This window comes from Bombina bombina, chromosome 6 (assembly GCF_027579735.1).
Source record: "Bombina bombina isolate aBomBom1 chromosome 6, aBomBom1.pri, whole genome shotgun sequence".
Classification (NCBI taxonomy): Eukaryota; Metazoa; Chordata; class Amphibia; order Anura; family Bombinatoridae; genus Bombina; species Bombina bombina.
In genome coordinates, this window is record NC_069504.1 from 103,577,482 (window position 1) to 103,599,338 (window position 21,857).

Here is a 21,857-nt window from a genome sequence, read left to right on the forward strand (position 1 = left end):
GCATGCTCTATCTGAATCATGACAGAAAAAGTTTGGGTTCAATGTCCCTTTAATCTCTCAGTTGAGACCGTAAATAGATTTAGCTTTTAAGCCACCTTCATAATAAAGTTATATATTTAGTTTGTTTGCCACATATTAACTTGTCTTACCTGGTTGTCACACTGCACACAACGGTTTCTGTTATATTTCCAAGAGATTCACGCCATTTGGTAAACGAAAATGGCCCCTAAACTCCGCCTACTAATGACATCGGCCATGCCTCATTTCAAGACACTACCCTGTGTCTTCCATGAAATCGCAAATAAAGCTCATCCAGCATTCCCGGTATGGTGCACATGCGCATTATGCAGACAGTGATGTAATCACATTGAGTAACTCGACGCACAACGCGGTGACGTCATCCACATTCACGGACACGAAATATAAAATAAATAATGTGTTGGGAATGAAGAAGACGGCGGTAGGTGGAGTTTAGGGGCCATTTTCATCTACCAAATTGCGTAAATCTCTTGGAAATATAACGGAAACTGTTGTGTGCAGTATGGTGACAACCAGGTAAGACAAGTTAATATGGGGAAAACAAACGAAATATGTAACTTTATTATGAAGGTAGACTGTCCCTTTAATATGGTTTTCAATGATTTTTGTTTGCACATGCTCAGTAATAAAAAAAAAAAAATGGTTAAAGTTACTTTAATTGCATACAAGAGTTTTTCTGAAAACATCACCTTTCCTTGAAATCTTTATTAACTGGCAATTGAATTTAATATAATGGTGTTTTGGAAATATGAGCAAATATTTTATGAGCACAAATTAATCTGTAGGATCATCATCTTTTTTTTAACCCATTTGTTTATTTTTTTTTATTGTATGTCTTTATAAAAATAAAAGAGAATATAGAAAAAAGTAGAGCTATTGCCTCTGTCATAGGTTCAAATTCCACTTAATTTAAGGCAGTTTTTTCATAACCGTATATAAAAAATATTAACATTAATAACTTAAATTATGCTTACCTGATAATTTTCTTTTCTTCTGACTGGAAGAGTCCACAGCTGCATTCATTACTTTTGGGAATTCAGAACCTGGCCACCAGGAGGAGACAAAGACACCCCAGCCAAAGGCTTAAATACCTCCCCCACTTCCGTCATCCCCCAGTCATTCTGCCAAGGGAACAAGGAACAGTAGGCAAAATACCAGGGTGAAAAAAGGTGCCAGAAGAATAAACTAAAATACGGTCGCCCCATAGAAAGAAGAAAAGAAAATGATCAGTTAAGCATAATTTAAGTTCTTCTTAAACGGGAAGAGTCCTCAGCTGCATTCATTAATTTTGGGAAAACAATACCCAAGCTATAAAGGACACTGAATGCAAACAAAGGGCGGGTACAGAAGGCAGCCCCTTTGAAGGGCACCACAGCCTGAAATTACCCAACACCTGATAAAATAAAACTTTAACACTTAGAACAAGGGGTTAACACCTGAAAGGACCAAGCAACTGCCCATCAGTTAAACACCTGCAAGGCCGTCCTAGAGACTACTCAATCTCTAGAAGCCTTTGAGCACAAAAAAACCCAGAGGAGCCAAATCCTGTGAGCTTTCTGATCGCACAAAACTAACCGACCCGAAGTAAGAGAACCTACACCTACCCTCCAAGGGAAGACGGAAGACCCATAAGGTATCCAAAGAACCACCAACTATGGTAAAAAAAAAAAAAAAAACTCAAAACGACTAAAGCAAACCCAAAGTTGCTAAAGACAACCACCCAGGGAAATGACTCCCTAGAAGGACAAGGACCAGGGATCAACTCCACACCTATGAAAAGGAGATCACAGGAAGAACCAAGGTCTACCCTCAGATCCCTGACACAACACCATATGCCTTAAAGTGCTTCAAGGAAGCCACAGGCTCTTTACTGAACCATAGTGTAGCAGACACAACCGCTAAAAGTAGACAACATAGGAAGAAACCCCTACGAAGCTGAAGAAATTCAGAGCCTGTAAACAAGGATAGAAACATACTACTTATCCTATCAGAGAAAAAAGGCTATCTTGTGAAAACACACAGTCACCTCTAAGCTCCAGCCTCAAGGCAGCAGAGCTGACCCTAAGCCATCGTGGGAGATCATGCCACAGAGAATGTCGAAAAATATCGAATCTCGTCCAGGAAAAAATCCAGACCTGAGAAGAACATCCAACACCAGCAGCATAAGAAAACAGTGGAGGGATGAAAACACTGTGAACCCCCTACCGAAAGCAGGAGACCAGAGTAGAAAGCTGCCACAGCAGAACTCAAACTCCAAGCCTTCAGCTACTAGGCAGGGAAGAGATCCCTTAGGCTACCTAGACCTGCATCAATTGGAAGTACACGGTCAAGACTCAGCAGAGCAGTCAGATCCCCGACCCCCACTCCGAGTAAACGGACCCAGTCCAAAGGATTGGCAATGTCCGAAAACAAAGAATACAAATTCTTTGAACCACAACTCAGAAAAAAAGGAGGTGCCTAAAGGGGAAAGATCCCATGGGGGAACAAATCCGACCATTATTTGAATCTTGCTTGCTATCACAAGCCATGACAGAAACACTACGTGATCGGGGGCAAACACAGCTCCCTCCTAAGAAGGACCACTCCCAAACCAGGGAGATAGACACTAAACTACAGCGTCCTAGTACCAGAATCCAACCCCATGACCTCTTTCACACAAGAAGGCCCTTGGAGCCTCCATGTAAACTGTACTCAGAAACCTCCCCGAAGGAGGACAAATGCAAAGTAACAGCTTCCCCAACCAGGCAGAAGAGATGAGAGAACGGTGAAACCAAGTGGTACAAGACCATTCGGTCATACCAACAGCTCAGTTGAAACAGACAACCACAAGCCCACATCAAGCCGCAATAACTGCCCCTGACAACCACTGTCAGATACCACTGGAGAGACAGCAAGCTAACCCTCAGGCAGATACCAGAAGGGACAAGTGGATGTTTCAAACCTAAAGAGACATGGTCATAAACTAGACCCCCAGAACCTGACAAGTTTCCTCATACGGAGAAGTGCACCCTGAGCAGTGCATCAACATCCCAATGTCCTTGGACATTTTATGCTTGAAAAAGATTTAGACCAAAGAGCCTAGAAAGACATCTTAACAGGCCAAAGAAAAAAAGGGCAACCAGCACCCGGGGGAGCATCCGAAACCAGGACCCTCTGCTTCTGAACCCAAAAGGTTAGATCTTAGAGTAGAAGGGGAACACCCCCCTCTAAGGGTCAAGGGATTACACGGAACAGGCTCCACTTGAAGGAAGAAGGGCTTAGTCAGCCCTGCCAGAATTTAGACCCGTCTTTAAACAGGCTTTATTGTAGTCAGCGTCCTTTACCAACTGAGAAGCGATAATATCACCAATACCCCTAAAGGATCAGCCTCCCGGAAAATCCTGTATCTCACAGGAAAAATGGAGGGAGCCACACAACTCCTGGCAGACTAGCCAACCAGGAGATGCCGGGGAAAAAACAGGGAGTAACCCCACCCCCTGCGCTCACTAGAGAACGTGCTAAAAAGGGCAGTAGTAAGGACCTATCCAAACTTCCAGACACGGATGACCATACCACCCAAGAATGGCAACAAGTAACCCCAGCAACCTATGAGAGGTACCTGTGAGTAGGCCACAAAAAAGACATCAAGAAGATACCAAGAGTGAAAAACAAAAGTTGTCATCCTTCTGATACCCCTGACGCCCAGAGGTCATCCAAACCTCCAAATCCATGGGAAATGGAGGAACTTTAGTTCCAAAGCCAAAAGGCCTCTCATGAGGAGCCTGAGTAGGCTCCAAGTCCAGAACCCCCTCGACAGTAGGAACGGGAGGAGATCCAATGTAGTCCCTCCGTCTCCTAGAAACGGTAACCAGAACAAAGAACACTTATCAAAGTGAACCACCCAGCACCCAACAAGGTAACCAGCACACCGGCACCATGTGGGTGACATGAACCGTAAGAAACAGCAGCTAGCGCCCCACCAGTACCCGCCTGGTACAAGAACACTCCGAAACCGTCCAAGAAAAATCGAAGCCCCCGAAGGGATCGATAACATAAACTATAAACCTAACAATGTCATTTATATAGTACTGCGCAACTTCCAAGAAAGTGCTCATGCGACCAAAAAATCGTAAGTATCTGCTCCAGAGAAGAAACGTTCCCAAAACGGAAAATCACAACAGACTTGAGCTTCATAAAACAAATTAAACACATTCTATCCGTATCAAAGAAAATGAAGGCAGCACCCGTGGGAGAATGGGCACGCTAATAGGACCAGCCGATCAGAGGCCCTATTCTCCTAAGCTCAGAACTAAAACAGATACTTAAAAGAAAAGAAAAATGGAGACGTCAAGGAGATTCGCTTCGTCCCCATACGTCTAACCCAGTTTGCCATCTGGCACGGAAGACCGAGGATCCCTCGGCCCAGTAGGACCGGAATCCTCCAGTACCGCTAAAACGTGCCTTTGTAATACACAAAGACGTGCCAGTCTATAACGGAAGGCAAAATGTTCCCCCGCCAGATCGATGGACGACCCCGGCCCAGAGGGAGGGGCCCCTGAAGCCTCAGAGGCCATCGCTTCCCCAGAAGGTTGAACTGACTCAGGCGATCTCACGCTTGACGGACCCTGGTTAACAGAACACGGACCGTATCTTAAAAATACCTCTTTTGGGAGATATAAATGTGCCAGCACCATAGATATGGCCATGCGGAACCATGCCATAACCTAAGGAGGAAAAAGGCCGCCTTCCAGAGAAGGAGTAACGGCCATAGGGACACCTGCTTGCGTAGCAAAAGAAGGTTCTGGGGCACGCGCACCATGGGGCATGGAATCCTCAGGGGGGGATGGCTCAACGTACTCAACATTCCCTGATTCGGGGGAAGAGAGAACTCTAGAATGGCAATCGGAACATAACTGATGGGCATGGATAACCCGGGCCATTTCATGCTCCTCATAAGACGTTTACTCCGAGTCGCAGATGTCTGTCTCTAAAAATTCAGAATCCCTCCATACCTTGGAAATTGCAATATGGACTAAAGCTAAATGGCATCTTACACCCCCAATGACTGGGGCACTCACCACCTCCTGTTAATGAGACAACCAAAGCACAGACTCTCTCCGTTGCCACTCGGTCAGGGTACGGAAATGGAATTACAACGTGACCACACCCGGTCAAAAGGTGCACCGTGTAAGCCAGCAAAAATGGCGCGCCAGTCCAAAAAGACTGCGCAGTCCGATAAGGCCTTTATGTTCCAACTAGCCATGAGCACAAGCATCAGTACACCTTAGCAGATAGATCACATAACAAACATGATTAAAGTCCCCCCTGTTCAATAACCCCCCCACAGGAGATTTTAACCCTTGATTCCATTTTAAGATAAAGGAGTCCCACTGGGACCCTGACTTCTTTCGTTAACATTAAATTCACATTTGGAAATAAAATGAAACGATCTTACCGGAATCTACGCCGTGGAACAGGAACACGGCCCTTCAAGTGTGACAGATAGTAGCATCTCTTCTGACATGGACTTGAGTGAATAAAGGCAGGCAGCAAAACTCGTCAACAAGCTCGCCAAGGAGCTGTTAACGTGAGTTGGGATGGTTTCACAGAAATGACACTCCCTGCATCTCCGTTTACTTAAAACTCAAGTCCCATTTCGAAAGGTACTACCCTCCATAAGAGACTATCTTCAATCTTCTGACACTTCTCTGCCAACCTCGTGTGACGAAAGGCAAAGAATGACTGAGGGATGAGGGAAGTGGGGAAGGTATTTAAGCCTTTGGCTGGGTTGTCTTTGCCTCCTCCTGGTGGCCAGGTTCTGAATTCCCAAAAGTAATGAATGCAGCTGTGGACTCTTTCCATCTGAAGAAAAGAAAATTATCAGGTAAGCATAATTTAAGTTTTTAAATAACGGACATAAAAGTGAACTCACAAATGCACGCCACGTGTATAAAAACAGATTCAAACACGTTAAATTGTTTCTTTCTTGCTGGATTCAAATGATAGTGAAACTAATATTGATACAAATCTCCAGGTCCGCAACACAGTATTCAAAGTAAGTTTTTTCAGCAGGAGGACTTTATTTTAAGCCATTGTTTTTTTTTTGGTTTTTTTTTAATTCTTGTTTTTTATATTGTGAAACCACTGGTGGTATGTGTGATATTGCAAATGTATATATGAAGTATTTAAATGAATCGGTATAATTGAATTTTATGAATATATAGTATTTAAATAATTTAGTATTTTTACTGAATTTTTGTACACACTTTGTTTTTTGCATATTGTTTATAATAAGAGGATTACAAGGGAGTAAATCCTCTAAAGATAGTTCTATAGGGATTGATGCACTAATTACTATATCTGAATACTGAGAAGGGCTACATTTCCCTGCTTCAGAACCGTTCAGATATAGTTTTGTTTCTTTACTCCAGAATTGTCATTGTTTAAAAAGATAGATAATCCCTTTATTACCCATTCCCCAGTTTTGCATAACAACACTGTTATATTAATATACTTTCTTCTGTTAAGTGTGATCAGTCCACGGGTCATCATTACTTCTGGGATATTACTCCTCCCCAACAGGAAGTGCAAGAGGATTCACCCAGCAGAGCTGCATATAGCTCCTCCCCTCTACGTCACTCCCAGTCATTCTCTTGCACCCAACGACTAGATAGGATGTGTGAGAGGACTATGGTGATTATACTTAGTTTTATATCTTCAATCAAAAGTTTATTATTTTATAATAGCACCGGAGTGTGTTATTACCTCTCTGGCAGAGTTTGAAGAAGAATCTACCAGAGTTTTTACTATGATTTTAGCCGGAGTAGTTAAGATCATATTGCTGTTTCTCGACCATCTGAGGAGAGGTAAACTTCAGATCAGGGGACAGCGGGCAGATTAATCTGCAAAGAGGTATGTAGCAGCTTTTATTTTCTGACAATGGAATTGATGAGAAAATCCTGCCATACCGATATAATGTCATGTATGTATATTTTACACTTCAGTATTCTGGGGAATGGTACTTCACTGGAATTACACTGTGTGCATAAAACTTTAGCCTATTTTGCAGGGACTAGCAACAGGCTTTTTTAATAACTCTTAATTTATGTTAAACGTTTTTGCTGGAATGTAAAATCGTTTTCATTTTCTGAGGTACTGAGTGAATAAATGTTTGGGCACTATTTTTCCACTTGGCAGTTGCTTGATCTAATTTCTGACAGTTTCTGATCTCTCTCACTGTTGTGTGTGAGGGGAAGGGGCCTTTTTTTGGCGCTTTTGCTACGCATCAAAAAATTTCAGTCAGCAGCTCATAGTATTTCCTGCATGATCCGGTTCATCTCTACAGAACTCAGGGGTCTTCAAAACTTGTTTTGAGGGAGGTAATTCTCACAGCAGAGCTGTGAGATTGTAGTTGACTGTGATAAAAAACGTTTATTCTGTAATTTTTTTTTCTGCTATCAGAGTTAGTTGTCTTTTGCTAATGGGAACAAACCTTTGCTAAAGTTGTGTTGTTTACAAGGATTGATGCTATAACTGTTTCAGTTTATTAATTTTCAACTGTCATAAATCTTCTGTGCTTCTTATAGGCACAGTACGTTTTTCATAATATTTTACTAGAATTGTATTCCAAGTTGCAAGTTTATTTGCTAGTGTGTTAAACATGTCTGATTCAGAGGAAGATACCTGTGTTATTTGTTCCAATGCCAAAGTGGAGCCCAATAGAAATTTATGTACTAACTGTATTGATGCTACTTTAAATAAAAGTCAATCTGTACAAATTGAACAAATTTCACCAAACAGCGAGGGGAGAGTTATGCCGACTAACTCTCCTCACGTGTCAGTACCTGCATCTCCCGCTCGGGAGGTGCGCGATATTGTGGCGCCCAGTACATCTGGGCGGCCATTACAGATAACATTACAAGATATGGCTACTGTTATGACTGAAGTTTTGGCTAAATTACCAGAACTAAGAGGCAAGCGTGATCACTCTGGGGTGAGAACAGAGTGCGCTGATAATACTAGGGCCATGTCAGATACTGCGTCACAGCTTGCAGAACATGAGGACGGAGAGCTTCTGTCTGCGGCTGACGGTTCTAATCCAAACAGATTGGATTCAGATATTTCAAATTTTAAATTTAAGCTGGAGAACCTCCGTGTATTACTAGGGGAGGTGTTAGCGGCTCTGAATGATTGTAACACAGTTGCAATACCAGAGAAAATGTGTAGGTTGGATAAATATTTTGCGGTACCAACGAGTACCGACGTTTTTCCTATACCTAAAAGACTAACTGAAATTATTACTAAAGAGTGGGATAGACCCGGTGTGCCGTTCTCACCCCCCTCCGATATTTAGAAAAATGTTTCCAATAGACGCCACCACACGGGACTTATGGCAGACGGTCCCTAAGGTGGAGGGAGCAGTTTCTACTTTAGCTAAGCGTACCACTATCCCGGTGGAGGATAGCTGTGCCTTTTCAGATCCAATGGATAAAAAGTTAGAGGGTTACCTTAAGAAAATGTTTGTTCAACAAGGTTTTATATTGCAACCCCTTGCATGCATTGCGCCGGTCACGCCTGCGGCGGCATTCTGGTTTGAGTCTCTGGAAGAGACCATTAATTCAGCTACTCTGGATGACATTACGGACAAGCTTAGAGTCCTTAAACTAGCTAATTCATTCATTTCGGAGGCCGTAGTACATTTAACTAAACTTACGGCTAAGAATTCAGGATTCGCCATTCAGGCACGCAGAGCACTGTGGCTAAAATCCTGGTCAGCTGATGTTACTTCTAAGTCTAAATTACTTAATATACCTTTTAAAGGGCAGACCTTATTTGGGCCTGGTTTGAAAGAAATTATCGCTGACATTACAGGAGGTAAAGGCCACGCCCTGCCTCAAGACAGGGCCAAACCTAAGGCCAGACAGTCTAATTTTCGTTCCTTTCGGAATTTCAAAGCAGGAGCAGCATCAACTTCCTCTGCTCCAAAACAAGAAGGATCTGTTGCTCGCTACAGACAAGGCTGGAAACCTAACCAGTCTTGGAACAAGGGCAAGCAGGCCAGGAAACCTGCTGCTGCCCCTAAAACAGCATGAATTGAGGGCCCCCGATCCGGGATCGGATCTAGTGGGGGGCAGACTTTCTCTCTTCGCCCAGGCTTGGGCAAGAGATGTCCAGGATCCCTGGGCGCTAGAGATAATATCTCAGGGATACCTTCTGGACTTCAAATACTCTCCTCCAAGAGAGAGATTTCATCTGTCAAGGTTGTCAACAAACCAAACAAAGAAAGAGGCGTTTCTACGCTGCGTACAAGAGCTTTTGTTAATGGGAGTAATCCATCCAGTTCCACGGTCGGAACAGGGACAAGGGTTTTACTCAAATCTGTTTGTGGTTCCCAAAAAAGAGGGAACTTTCAGACCAATCCTGGACTTAAAAATCCTAAACAAATTCCTAAGAGTTCCATCGTTCAAGATGGAGACTATTCGGACAATTTTACCCATGATCCAAAAGGGTCAGTACATGACCACAGTGGATTTAAAGGATGCTTACCTTCACATACCGATTCACAAAGATCATTACCGGTACCTAAGGTTTGCCTTCCTAGACAGGCATTACCAGTTTGTAGCTCTTCCATTCGGATTGGCTACAGCTCCAAGAATCTTCACAAAGGTTCTGGGTGCTCTTCTGGCGGTACTAAGACCGCGGGGAATCTCGGTAGCTCCGTACCTAGACGACATTCTGATACAAGCTTCAAGCTTTCAAACTGCCAAGTCTCATACAGAGTTAGTACTGGCATTTCTAAGGTCACATGGATGGAAGGTGAACGAAAAGAAAAGTTCACTCGTTCCACTCACAAGAGTTCCCTTCCTGGGGACTCTTATAGATTCTGTAGAAATGAAGATTTACCTGACAGAAGACAGGTTAACAAGACTTCAAAGTGCTTGCCGCACCCTTCATTCCATTCAACAACCGTCAGTGGCTCAATGCATGGAGGTAATCGGCTTGATGGTAGCGGCAATGGACATAGTACCCTTTGCACGCTTACACCTCAGACCACTGCAACTGTGCATGCTAAGTCAGTGGAATGGGGATTACTCAGACTTGTCCCCTTCTCTGAATCTGGATCAAGAGACCAGAAATTCTCTTCTATGGTGGCTTTCTCGGCCACATCTGTCCAGGGGGATGCCATTCAGCAGGCCAGACTGGACAATTGTAACAACAGACGCCAGCCTTCTAGGTTGGGGTGCCGTCTGGAATTCTCTGAAGGCTCAGGGACAATGGAGTCAGGAGGAGAGTCTCCTACCAATAAACATTCTGGAATTGAGAGCAGTTCTCAATGCCCTCCTGGCTTGGCCCCAGTTGACAACTCGGGGGTTCATCAGGTTTCAGTCGGACAACATCACGACTGTAGCTTACATCAACCATCAGGGAGGGACAAGAAGCTCCCTAGCAATGATGGAAGTAACAAAGATAATTCGCTGGGCAGAGTTTCACTCTTGCCACCTGTCAGCAATCCACATCCCGGGAGTGGAGAACTGGGAGGCGGATTTCTTAAGTCGTCAGACTTTTCATCCGGGGGAGTGGGAACTTCATCCGGAGGTCTTTGCCCAAATACTTCATCAGTGGGGCAAACCAGAGATAGATCTCATGGCGTCTCGACAGAACGCCAAGCTTCCTCGTTACGGGTCCAGATCCAGGGATCCAGGAGCAGTCCTGATAGATGCCCTGACAGCACCTTGGGACTTCAGGATGGCTTACGTGTTTCCACCCTTCCCGATGCTTCCTCGATTGATTGCCAGAATCAAACAGGAGAGAGCATCAGTTATTCTAATAGCACCTGCATGGCCACGCAGGGTCTTGGTATGCAGACCTGGTGGACATGTCATCCTGTCCACCTTGGTCTCTACCTCTGAAACAGGACCTTCTGATACAGGGTCCTTTCAAACATCAAAATCTAACTTCTCTGAAGCTGACTGCTTGGAAATTGAACGCTTGATTTTATCAAAACGTGGTTTTTCTGAGTCAGTTATTGATACCCTAATACAGGCTAGGAAGCCTGTTACCAGAAGGATTTACCATAAGATATGGCGTAAATACCTATATTGGTGCGAATCCAAAAGTTACTCTTGGAGTAAGGTTAGGATTCCTAGGATATTGTCTTTTCTACAAGAAGGTTTAGAAAAGGGTTTATCTGCTAGTTCATTAAAGGGACAGATCTCAGCTCTGTCCATTCTGTTGCACAAACGTCTGTCAGAAGTTCCAGACGTTCAGGCTTTTTGTCAGGCTTTGGCCAGGATTAAGCCTGTGTTTAAAACTGTTGCTCCGCCATGGAGTTTAAACCTTGTTCTTAACGTTTTACAAGGCGTTCCGTTTGAACCCCTTCATTCCATTGATATAAAGTTGTTATCTTGGAAAGTTCTATTTTTAATGGCTATTTCCTCGGCTCGAAGAGTCTCTGAGTTATCAGCCTTACATTGTGATTCTCCTTATTTGATTTTTCATTCGGATAAGGTAGTTCTGCGTACTAAACCTGGGTTCTTACCTAAGGTAGTCACTAACAGGAACATCAATCAAGAGATTGTTGTTCCTTCTTTGTGTCCAAATCCTTCTTCGAAGAAGGAACGTCTTCTGCACAATCTGGATGTAGTTCGTGCCCTAAAGTTTTACTTACAGGCAACTAAGGAATTTCGACAAACGTCTTCCCTGTTTGTCGTGTACTCTGGTCAGAGGAGAGGTCAAAAGGCTTCTGCTACCTCTCTTTCTTTCTGGCTTCGTAGCATAATTCGTTTAGCCTATGAGACTGCTGGACAGCAGCCTCCTGAAAGAATTACAGCTCATTCTACTAGAGCTGTGGCTTCCACTTGGGCCTTTAAGAATGAGGCCTCTGTTGAACAGATTTGCAAGGCTGCAACTTGGTCTTCGCTTCATACTTTTTCCAAATTTTACAAATTTGACACTTTTGCTTCCTCGGAGGCTATTTTTGGGAGAAAGGTTCTTCAGGCAGTGGTTCCTTCTGTATAAAGAGCCTGCCTATCCCTCCCGTCATCCGTGTACTTTTGCTTTGGTATTGGTATCCCAGAAGTAATGATGACCCGTGGACTGATCACACTTAACAGAAGAAAACATAATTTATGCTTACCTGATAAATTCCTTTCTTCTGTAGTGTGATCAGTCCACGGCCCGCCCTGTTTCTTAAGACAGGTAAATATTTTTTTAATTATACTCCAGTCACCACTTCACCCTTGGCTTCTCCTTTCTCGTTGGTCCTTGGTCGAATGACTGGGAGTGACGTAGAGGGGAGGAGCTATATGCAGCTCTGCTGGGTGAATCCTCTTGCACTTCCTGTTGGGGAGGAGTAATATCCCAGAAGTAATGATGACCCGTGGACTGATCACACTACAGAAGAAAGGAATTTATCAGGTAAGCATAAATTATGTTTTTTACCTCTGTGATTAATTTGTATCTAAGCATCTTCTGACAGCCCCCTTATCTCAGCACTGATTGGCTAAAATGCAAGTCTGTCAACAGAACTGACTCCTCTATATGACACACGTGAACTAGGGCAGTCTAGCTGTAAAAGACTGTCAAAATGCAGAGGTGGCCTTTAAGGGCTTAGAAATTAGCATATGATCCTACCTAGGTTTAGCTTTCCTCAAAGAATACCAAGAGAACAAAGCAAATTTGATGATAAAAGTAAATTGGAGAGTTGTTTAACATTGTATGCACTATCTGAATCATAAAAGTTTAATTTTGACTAGAATCTTTAAAGGGACTGGAAACCCCAAATTTGAAGTGTTTGTATTATTTAGGATATAATGATATCATTGGCTTCTCTTATTTTTGGGATATTTCTGTGAATATTGTGATAAACGTGCAACACACATATTTGTGTTTTGTACAGATATTTGTGTGCTTCACTTTTTCCCCCAAATAAATCAGATTTTGGAATGAACCGAAAACCACCGATTGTGGCCATTTTCATGATAGTAAACTCTCCCTTTTATTAAAAACAGATCCGGAATGTTGGTGATATTTTAATAATTACTTTTTAATTATACCCTGCGCTCTGCCACTCACTTCAAAAGTCTATTTTTCTGTGAACTAAAGGTTTGAATTGTTCTTCAATCAGAGCTTTCCCCATATGGAACTTTTGTTGTTGCTAGAGCGCTGATTGAACAAAAATTCAAACCTTTAGCTCACAGAAAAATAGACGTGGGCAGTGGAGCGCAGGGAATCTTGATATCCATTCTTAGAAAGCATTTTGCAAACTAACAGCACATTCATGAGAGTCAGAGGAGTACAATATTGTAAGTAAGGAAACAGCTTTTCATATTTAAACTGACATGAAAGTCAAATTAAGCGTTCATGATTCTAACAGAACATGAAATATTAATAGACTTTTTAATTTATTTCTGTTCTCAAAGTGACTTGGTTAATTTGGTTTTCTTTGATGGAAAGCATACCTAGGTAGGCTCAGGAGCCACAATGCACTGCTAGAAACTAGCTGGTGGATGGCTGCTACACACATTTGCCTTGTGTCATTGGCTCAACAGATGTGTTCCGTTAGGTCCCAGTAGATTATTGTTGCTCTGACTTTACAGGGGTTACAAATATAGTTGTATTATTGCACAACTGGTTGCATTTAACACTTTTTAGAGCATTTTCTCTTTTTGCAGTTTTATGTCCTTTTAAAGTTCCAAAAATTCTTGTATGTTGTGTGTATATGACGTTAAAAGTGCCGGCACAATCAAAACTGCTTGAGCATTGCTACTGGGCCTGTATCAATACTCTCTATTGGGTCTTTATTGGATGCAGTTTTCATCTGTTATTTTTCATTTGTCTTGTGAATAACACCTCTCTGCTTTACAATATCATGTCCCGATAACTGCACATTTTTTCTCACTAACTGCAGCCTGTGTTTTAAAATGAGCATTATTTCAAGGGCAAAGACTGTGGGACTGGTGCACTTTACTTGTGTAGGAATTTTTGTCATGTACAAATCTGGTCTGGAACATCAGGCTCCAGGATTTCCTGCAATAAAATATAAACACCCATCATATCAGGAAATTCTCGCTCTTCAGTAGTGAAGTGGTCTTAGACCATCTCACTAGTAACGTTCACAAAAGTTCAGTATTTTCAGTTCCTGTTTATTTCCTCTATTTTTAGACAATTTGTTCAAAATTCCATCATTTGTGGGACCACGCCATCAGCAATAATCTCATCGCAATGAACTACGTTAAGCGATCTCTGACCAAGTTTAAGAAAAGAGAGGTAAGTGAATGGATACTTGGAAACTAGTATATGAACCAGTACATTGCTTTGTTCTTTCTACCTGCACCCCCAATATATCACCCACCAAATTATCGTAGTTCTATTTGTATAAAATACAAACACTTACTATGAACCAAATTTCTCTTAAATGCTTTTAAAATCATTCAGTACATATGGGTTTTGTACCTTTTTGAGTATAAACATCCCATGTTACTAGTCTGTAGCTCTGCTTCATTGTGAGGTTATGTTTATACTTCCATAGGTTAATTCTCAAGATATTATGGACTGTGGCTGACTCTGCTTTATTGATTATCCCTTAGAACATTGTCTGGTGCCCTTATTATTCCCTACTATAATGGCTGGCTATTTATTGCGCGCCCGTAAACACATTCATTTTCCTGTTTACGGGTGTGCGATAAATTAGCGTTCCACTTGTTATCTAGCCCATTATCTACTTTGTAATAATGTGGCTAGTAAGTTTTCTTTGACCACATATGGACAAAAAATCTGTTCCATCCATGAAGTTAAAATAACTGGTCCATATATTGTGTAACATTAATAAAGTGTACAGCCCACTGAGATATGATTTGAATTTGTGATATAAAATGACGTGGAAAACAAGCAGAGGGGATAAATTAGCTCTGGATCTGGTGGACTGATGTTTGTGAGGTCTGACTCCTTTTTATGACCTAGCACTGATTAGTAAATTACTATTCCATTAGCTTTTCCATTAAAAGAACATATTTATTAGATAAGGAAGAACTATTCAGAGAGTTTCATGGGATGAGTGAGAGTAGTGAGGGGGTTAAAAAGATGCTTTCTGTCAAGGGATGAGTGAGTAGTGAGGGAGTTAGGAAGATTGTTTATGTGAAGAGATGAGTGAGAGCGGTGAGGGAGTTGGGAAGATGCTTTCTGTGAAGAGATGAGTGAGAGTGGTGAGGGTGTTAGGAGGACACTTGCTGTGAAGGGATGAGTGAGAGTGGTGAGGGAGTTAGGAAGATGTTTGCTGTGAAGGGATGAGTGAGAGTGGTCAGGGAGTTAGGAAGATGCTTTATGTGAAGAGATGAGTGAGAGTAGTAATGGAGTTGGGGAGATGCTTTCTGTGAAGAGATGAGTGAGAGTAGTGAGGGAGTTAGGAAGACTCTTTATGTGAAGAGATGAGTGAGAGTAGTGGGGGAGTTGATAAGATGCTTTATGTGAAGAGATGAGTGAGAGTGGTGAGGGGGTTAGGAAAATGCTTTATGTAAAGAGATGAGTGAGAGTAGTGAGGGGGTTAGGAAGATGCTTTCTGTGAAGAGATGAGTGAGGGTAGTGAGGGGGTTAGGAAGATGCTTTCTGTGAAGGGATGAGTGAGGGGGTTAGCAGGACGCTTATTGTGAAGGGATGAGTGAGAGTAGTGAGGGAGTTAGGATGCTTGCTGTGAAGGGAAGTAGTGAGGGAGTTAGGAGGACGCTTGCTTTGGAGGGATGAGTGGGAGTGGTGAGGGAGTTAGGATGCTTTCTGTGAAGAGATGAGTGGGAGTGGTGAAGGAGTTAGGAGGATGCTTATTGTGAAGGGATGAGTAAGAGTAGTGAGGAAGTTAGGACGACACTTATTGTGAAGGGATGAGTGCCTGTGGGAGGGAGTTAGGACGGTTATTGTGAAGGGATGAGTGAGAGTGGTGAGGGAGCTAGGAGGAGGACGCTTTCTGTGAAGGGATGAGTAAGAGTGGTGAGAGAGTTAGGACGCTTATTGTGAACTGATGAGTGAGAGTGGTGAGGGAGTTAGGAGGACGCTTATTGTGAAGGGATGATTGAGAGTGAGCAGGGAGTTAGGACGCTTTCTGTGAAGGGATGAGTGAGTAGTGAGGGGGTTAGGAGGACGCTTTCTGTGAAGAGATGAGTGAGAGAATAGTGAGGGGGTTAGGTAGATGCTTGCTGTGAAGGGATGAGTGAGGAGGTTAGGAAGACGCTTATTGTGAAGGAATAAGTGAGAGTGGTGAGGGAGCTAGGAGGACGCTTATTGTGAAGGGATGATTGAGAGTGAGCAGGGAGTTAGGACGCTTTCTGTGAAGGGATGAGTGAGTAGTGAGGGGGTTAGGAGGACGCTTTCTGTGAAGAGATGAGTGAGAGAATAGTGAGGGGGTTAGGAAGATGCTTGCTGTGAAGGGATGAGTGAGGAGGTTAGGAAGACGCTTATTGTGAAGGAATAAGTGAGAGTGGTGAGGGAGCTAGGAGGATGCTTATTGTTTAGGGATGAGTGAGAGTGAGCAGGGAGTTAGGAGGATGCTTTCTGTAAAGGGATGAGTGAGAGTGGTTTGGAGGATGATTTCTGTGAAGGGATGAGTAAGAGTGGGGAGGGAGTTAGGAGGCCACTTGCTGTGAAGGGTTGAGTGAGAGCATGGTAAGGGGGGTTAGGAGGACACTTGCTGTGAAGGGATTAATGAGAGTAGTGAGTTAGGAAGACACTTATTGTGAAGGGATGAGTGAGAGTGGTAAGGGGGGGTTAGGAAGATGCTTACTGTGAAGGGATGAGTGAAAGTGATGAGGGAGCTAGGAGGACACTTTCTGTGAAGGGATGAGTGAGAGTGGTGAGGGAGTTAGGAGGACGCTTATTGAGAAGAGATGAGTGGTAGTGGTGAGAGAGTTAGGAGGATGCTTATTGTGATGATTTAGAGTGAGCAGGAAGTTAGGACGCTTTCTGTAAAGGAATGATTAGGAGTGGTAAGGGGGGTTAGGAGGATGATTTCTGTGAAGGGATGAGTAAGAGTGGGGAGGGAGTTAGGAGGACGCTTATTGTGAAGGGATGATTGAGAGTGGTGAGGGAGTTAGGAGGATGCTTATTGTGAAGGGATGATGTAGAGTGAGTTAGGAGGACGCTTGCTGTGAATGGATCAGTGAGAGTGATGAGTGAGTTAGGAGGACGCTTCCTGTGAAGGGATGAGTGGGAGTGGTAAGGGAGTTAAGAGGACGCTTATTGTGAAGGGATGAGTGAAAGTGGTGAGGGAGTTAGGACGCTTATTGTGAAGGGATGAGTGATAGTGGTGAGTGAGTTAGGACGCTTATTGTGAAGGGATGAGTAAGAGTGGTGAGAGAGTTAGGACGCTTGCTGTGAAGGGATGGGTGGGAGTGGTGAGGGGGGTTAGGAGGATGATTTCTGTGAAGGGATGAGTAAGAGTGGGGAGGGAGTTAGGAGGACGCTTGCTGTGAAGGGATGAGTGAGAGTGATGAGTGAGTTAGGAGGACGCTTGCTGTGAAGGGATGAGTGGGAGTGGTGAGGGAGTTGGGAGGATGCTTATTGTGAAGGGATGAGTGAGAGTGGTGAGGGAGTTAGGACGCTTATTGTGAAGGGATGAGTGAGAGTGGTGAGGTAGTTAGGACGCTTATTGTGAAGGGATGAGTAAGAGTGGGGAGGGAGTTAGGAGGACGCTTGCTGTGAATGGATGAGTGAGAGTTGTGAGGGAGTTAGGAGGACGCTTATTGTGAAGGGATGAGTAAAGGTGATGAGTGAGTTAGGAGGACGCTTATTGTGAAGGGATGAGTGAGAGTGGTGAGGGAGTTAGGAGGACGCTTATTGTGAAGGGATGAGTAAGAGTGATGAGGGAGTTAGGAGGACGCTTATTGTGAAGGGATGAGTGAGAGTGGTGAGGGAGTTAGGAGGACGCTTATTGTGAAGGGATGAGTGAGAGTGGGGAGGGAGTTAGGAGGACGCTTATTGTGAAGGGATGAGTGAGAGTGGGGAGGGAGTTAGGAGGACGCTTATTGTGAAGGGATGAGTGAGAGTGGGGAGGGAGTTAGGAGGACGCTTATTGTGAAGGGATGAGTAAGAGTGGGGAGGGAGTTAGGAGGACGCTTGCTGTGAATGGATGAGTGAGAGTGGTGAGGCAGTTAAGAGTAGAAAATGTGTGTGAGGGAAACTAATATGGTGAAGAACAGGACTGAGACTGTGATGAAAACAGATACTTAGAGAGAAAGTAAGGAGGGTTGGGGAGTTTAAGTTCAAAATGTTCATGCTTTTTAATGTTTGATTTGGTACGGAGAGCACACAAATATCTGTACAAACACAAATATATGTTGCACTTTTTTCATAATATTTAGAGAAATATCCAAAAAAAATAAGAGAAGTCAATGAACAAATTAAAAAAAAAGGTGACTCTGTTGTCTTTTTTTGATAGCATACATGATAACCAGTTATCCATTATATCCTAAATAACCATATAACCATTATATCCTAAATAGTACAAACACTTCAAGATTCCACATAAAACATTGGTTCAACTAATCCCAAACCTTAAAGGGATAGGAAGGTCAAAAATAAACTTGCATGTTTCCGATAGAAGTGAATTTAAAAGGGTCTTAAAATGACATGCTCTATTTTCAAATGTGCTTTGTTCTCTTGATATCCCTTGTTGAAAAATAATATGCACATATCCTACACTAGTGGGAGCTGTTGCTAATTGGTTCCTGGACACATTTGTCTTTTCTGAATGGCTGACTAGATGCGTTCATCTTGCTGCCAGTAGTGCATTGCTGTTATTTCAGCAAAGGATAACAAGAGAGCAAAGCAAATTTGATAGTGGAAGTAAATTGGAAAGGTGTTTAAAATTGTATGTTCTATCCAAATCATGAAATAAAATGATGGGGTTTCCTGTCCCTTTAAACAGCTATAAATAACTATTTTATCTATATTGCTAGACAAAATAGATTTCTGTTATTACAGCAGATTCTTGACTGTTGATATATTATTACCATAATCGCTATAATGGTTACTTTTTCCATCACCTGATTTACCATAGATGTGGCTCTGCACAACATAGCAAATCAGCGGAGGCTCGGGATAATAAATCAAACAGTGGGACAGAATATGAAACCTGAACCATTATACCTAGACTGATACTAGCATGTCTAACAGGGAAACAATGATACCGTATAATTATGCCAGATATCTGTATACTGACATAGGAAATGTTGTGCTGATTATAACCACCTATACACTTGTAATATGTAGGTACACTGTAGAGTAGACAGATAATACATGCGGTATTGTGCAATTATTATTTTAGAGAAATATACAAATATGAATGCTTTGCAGTAAGATATTTCAGCCCGATACTCCAGGTGTTCTGTCTGACCTGCACTCTCTGTTCCAGAAGAGTTCCAGAAGAGTCCCCTTCCATTGTAGCCATTATGCCACCACGTATGGCCCCTACTATGAAGCCCAAGGCAGCAAGAAAATAAATATAAACATTAAAGGATATTTCTCCAACATAGGTGTGTCCGGTCCACGGCGTCATCCTTACTTGTGGGATATTCTCTTCCCCAACAGGAAATGGCAAAGAGCCCAGCAAAGCTGGTCACATGATCCCTCCTAGGCTCCGCCTACCCCAGTCATTCTCTTTGCCGTTGTACAGGCAACATCTCCACGGAGATGGCTTAGAGTTTTTTAGTGTTTAACTGTAGTTTTTATTATTCAATCAAGAGTTTGTTATTTTAAAATAGTGCTGGTATGTACTATTTACTCTGAAACAGAAAAGAGATGAAGATTTCTGTTTGTATGAGGAAAATGATTTTAGCAACCGTTACTAAAATCCATGGCTGTTCCACACAGGACTGTTGAGAGGAATTAACTTCAGTTGGGGGAACAGTGAGCAGTCTTTTGCTGCTTGAGGTATGACACATTCTAACAAGACGATGTAATGCTGGAAGCTGTCATTTTCCCTATGGGATCCGGTAAGCCATTTTTATTCAGACAGTAAATAAGGGCTTCACAAGGGCTTATTAAGACTGTAGACATTTTTCTGGGCTAAATCGATTCATATATTACACATATTTAGCCTTGAGGAATCATTTAATCTGGGTATTTTTGTTAAATAATATCGGCAGGCACTGTTTTAGACACCTTATTCTCTAGGGGCTTTCCCTAATCATAGGCAGAGCCTCATTTTCGCGCCGGTATTGCGCACTTGTTTTTGAGAAGCATGACATGCAGTCGCATGTGTGAGGAGCTCTGATACATAGAAAAGACTTTCTGAAGGCTTCATTTGGTATCGTATTCCCCTTTGGGCTTGGTTGGGTCTCAGCAAAGCAGATACCAGGGACTGTAAAGGGGTTAAAGTTAAAAACGGCTCCGGTTCCGTTATTTTAAGGGTTAAAGCTTCCAAATTTGGTGTGCAATACTTTTAAGGCTTTAAGACACTGTGGTGAAATTTTGGTGAATTTTGAACAATTCCTTCATACTTTTTCGCAATTGCAGTAATAAAGTGTGTTCAGTTTAAAATTTAAAGTGACAGTAACGGTTTTATTTTAAAACGTTTTTTGTACTTTGTTATCAAGTTTATGCCTGTTTAACATGTCTGAACTACCAGATAGACTGTGTTCTGAATGTGGGGAAGCCAAGGTTCCTTTTCATTTAAATAAATGTGATTTATGTGACACTGAAAATGATGCCTAAGATGATTCCTCAAGTGAGGGGAGTAAGCATGGTACTGCATCATTCCCTCCTTCGTCTACACGAGTCTTGCCCACTCAGGAGGCCCCTAGTACATCTAGCGCGCCAATTCTCCTTACTATGCAACAATTAACGACTGTAATGGATAATTCTATCAAAAACATTTTAGCCAAAATGCCCACTTATCAGCGTAAGCGCGACTGCTCTGTTTTAGATACTGAAGAGCATGAGGACGCTGATGATAATGGTTCTGAAATGCCCCTACACCAGTCTGAGGGGGCCAGGGAGGTTTTGTCTGAGGGAGAAATTTCAGATTCAGGGAAAATTTCTCATCAAGCTGAACCCGATGTGATTACATTTAAATTTAAGTTGGAACATCTCCGCGCTCTGCTTAAGGAGGTATTATCCACTCTGGATGATTGTGAGAATTTGATCATCCCAGAGAAACTATGTAAAATGGACAAGTTCCTAGAGGTCCCGGGGCTCCCAGAAGCTTTTCCTATACCCAAGCGGGTGGCGGACATTGTAAATAAAGAATGGGAAAGGCCCGGTATACCTTTCGTCCCTCCCCCCATATTTAAAAAATTGTTTCCTATGGTCGACCCTAGAAAGGACTTATGGCAGACTGTCCCCAAGGTCGAGGGAGCGGTTTCTACTTTAAACAAACGCACCACTATACCCATAGAAGATAGTTGTGCTTTCAAAGATCCTATGGATAAAAAATTAGAAGGTTTGCTTAAAAAGATGTTTGTTCAGCAAGGTTACCTTCTACAACCAATTTCATGCATTGTCCCTGTCACTACAGCCGCGTGTTTCTGGTTCGATGAGCTAGTAAAGGCGATCGATAGTGATTCTCCTCCTTATGAGAAGATTATGGACAGAATCCGTACTCTCAAATTGGCTAATTCTTTCACCCTAGACGCCACTTTGCAATTGGCTAGGTTAGCGGCGAAGAATTCTGGGTTTGCTATTGTGGCGCGTAGAGCGCTTTGGTTGAAATCTTGGTCAGCGGATGCGTCGTCCAAGAACAAACTCCTTAACATTCCTTTCAAGGGGAAAACGCTGTTTGGCCCTGACTTGAAAGAGATTATCTCTGATATCACTGGGGGTAAGGGCCACGCCCTTCCTCAGGATAGGTCTTTCAA

At 42.8% G+C, this 21,857-nt stretch overlaps 1 protein-coding gene across 1 annotated transcript in view; it reads left to right on the top strand.

The window, feature by feature from the left end:
- GSAP (gamma-secretase activating protein) overlaps positions 1-21,857 on the top strand; it is a 422,579-nt gene that overhangs the window by 377,263 nt on the left and 23,459 nt on the right. The window contains exon 21 of the mRNA XM_053719170.1: positions 14,182-14,286. Within this exon, the coding sequence (XP_053575145.1) occupies positions 14,182-14,286 (105 nt within the window). The remainder of the gene's footprint in view (positions 1-14,181; positions 14,287-21,857) is intronic.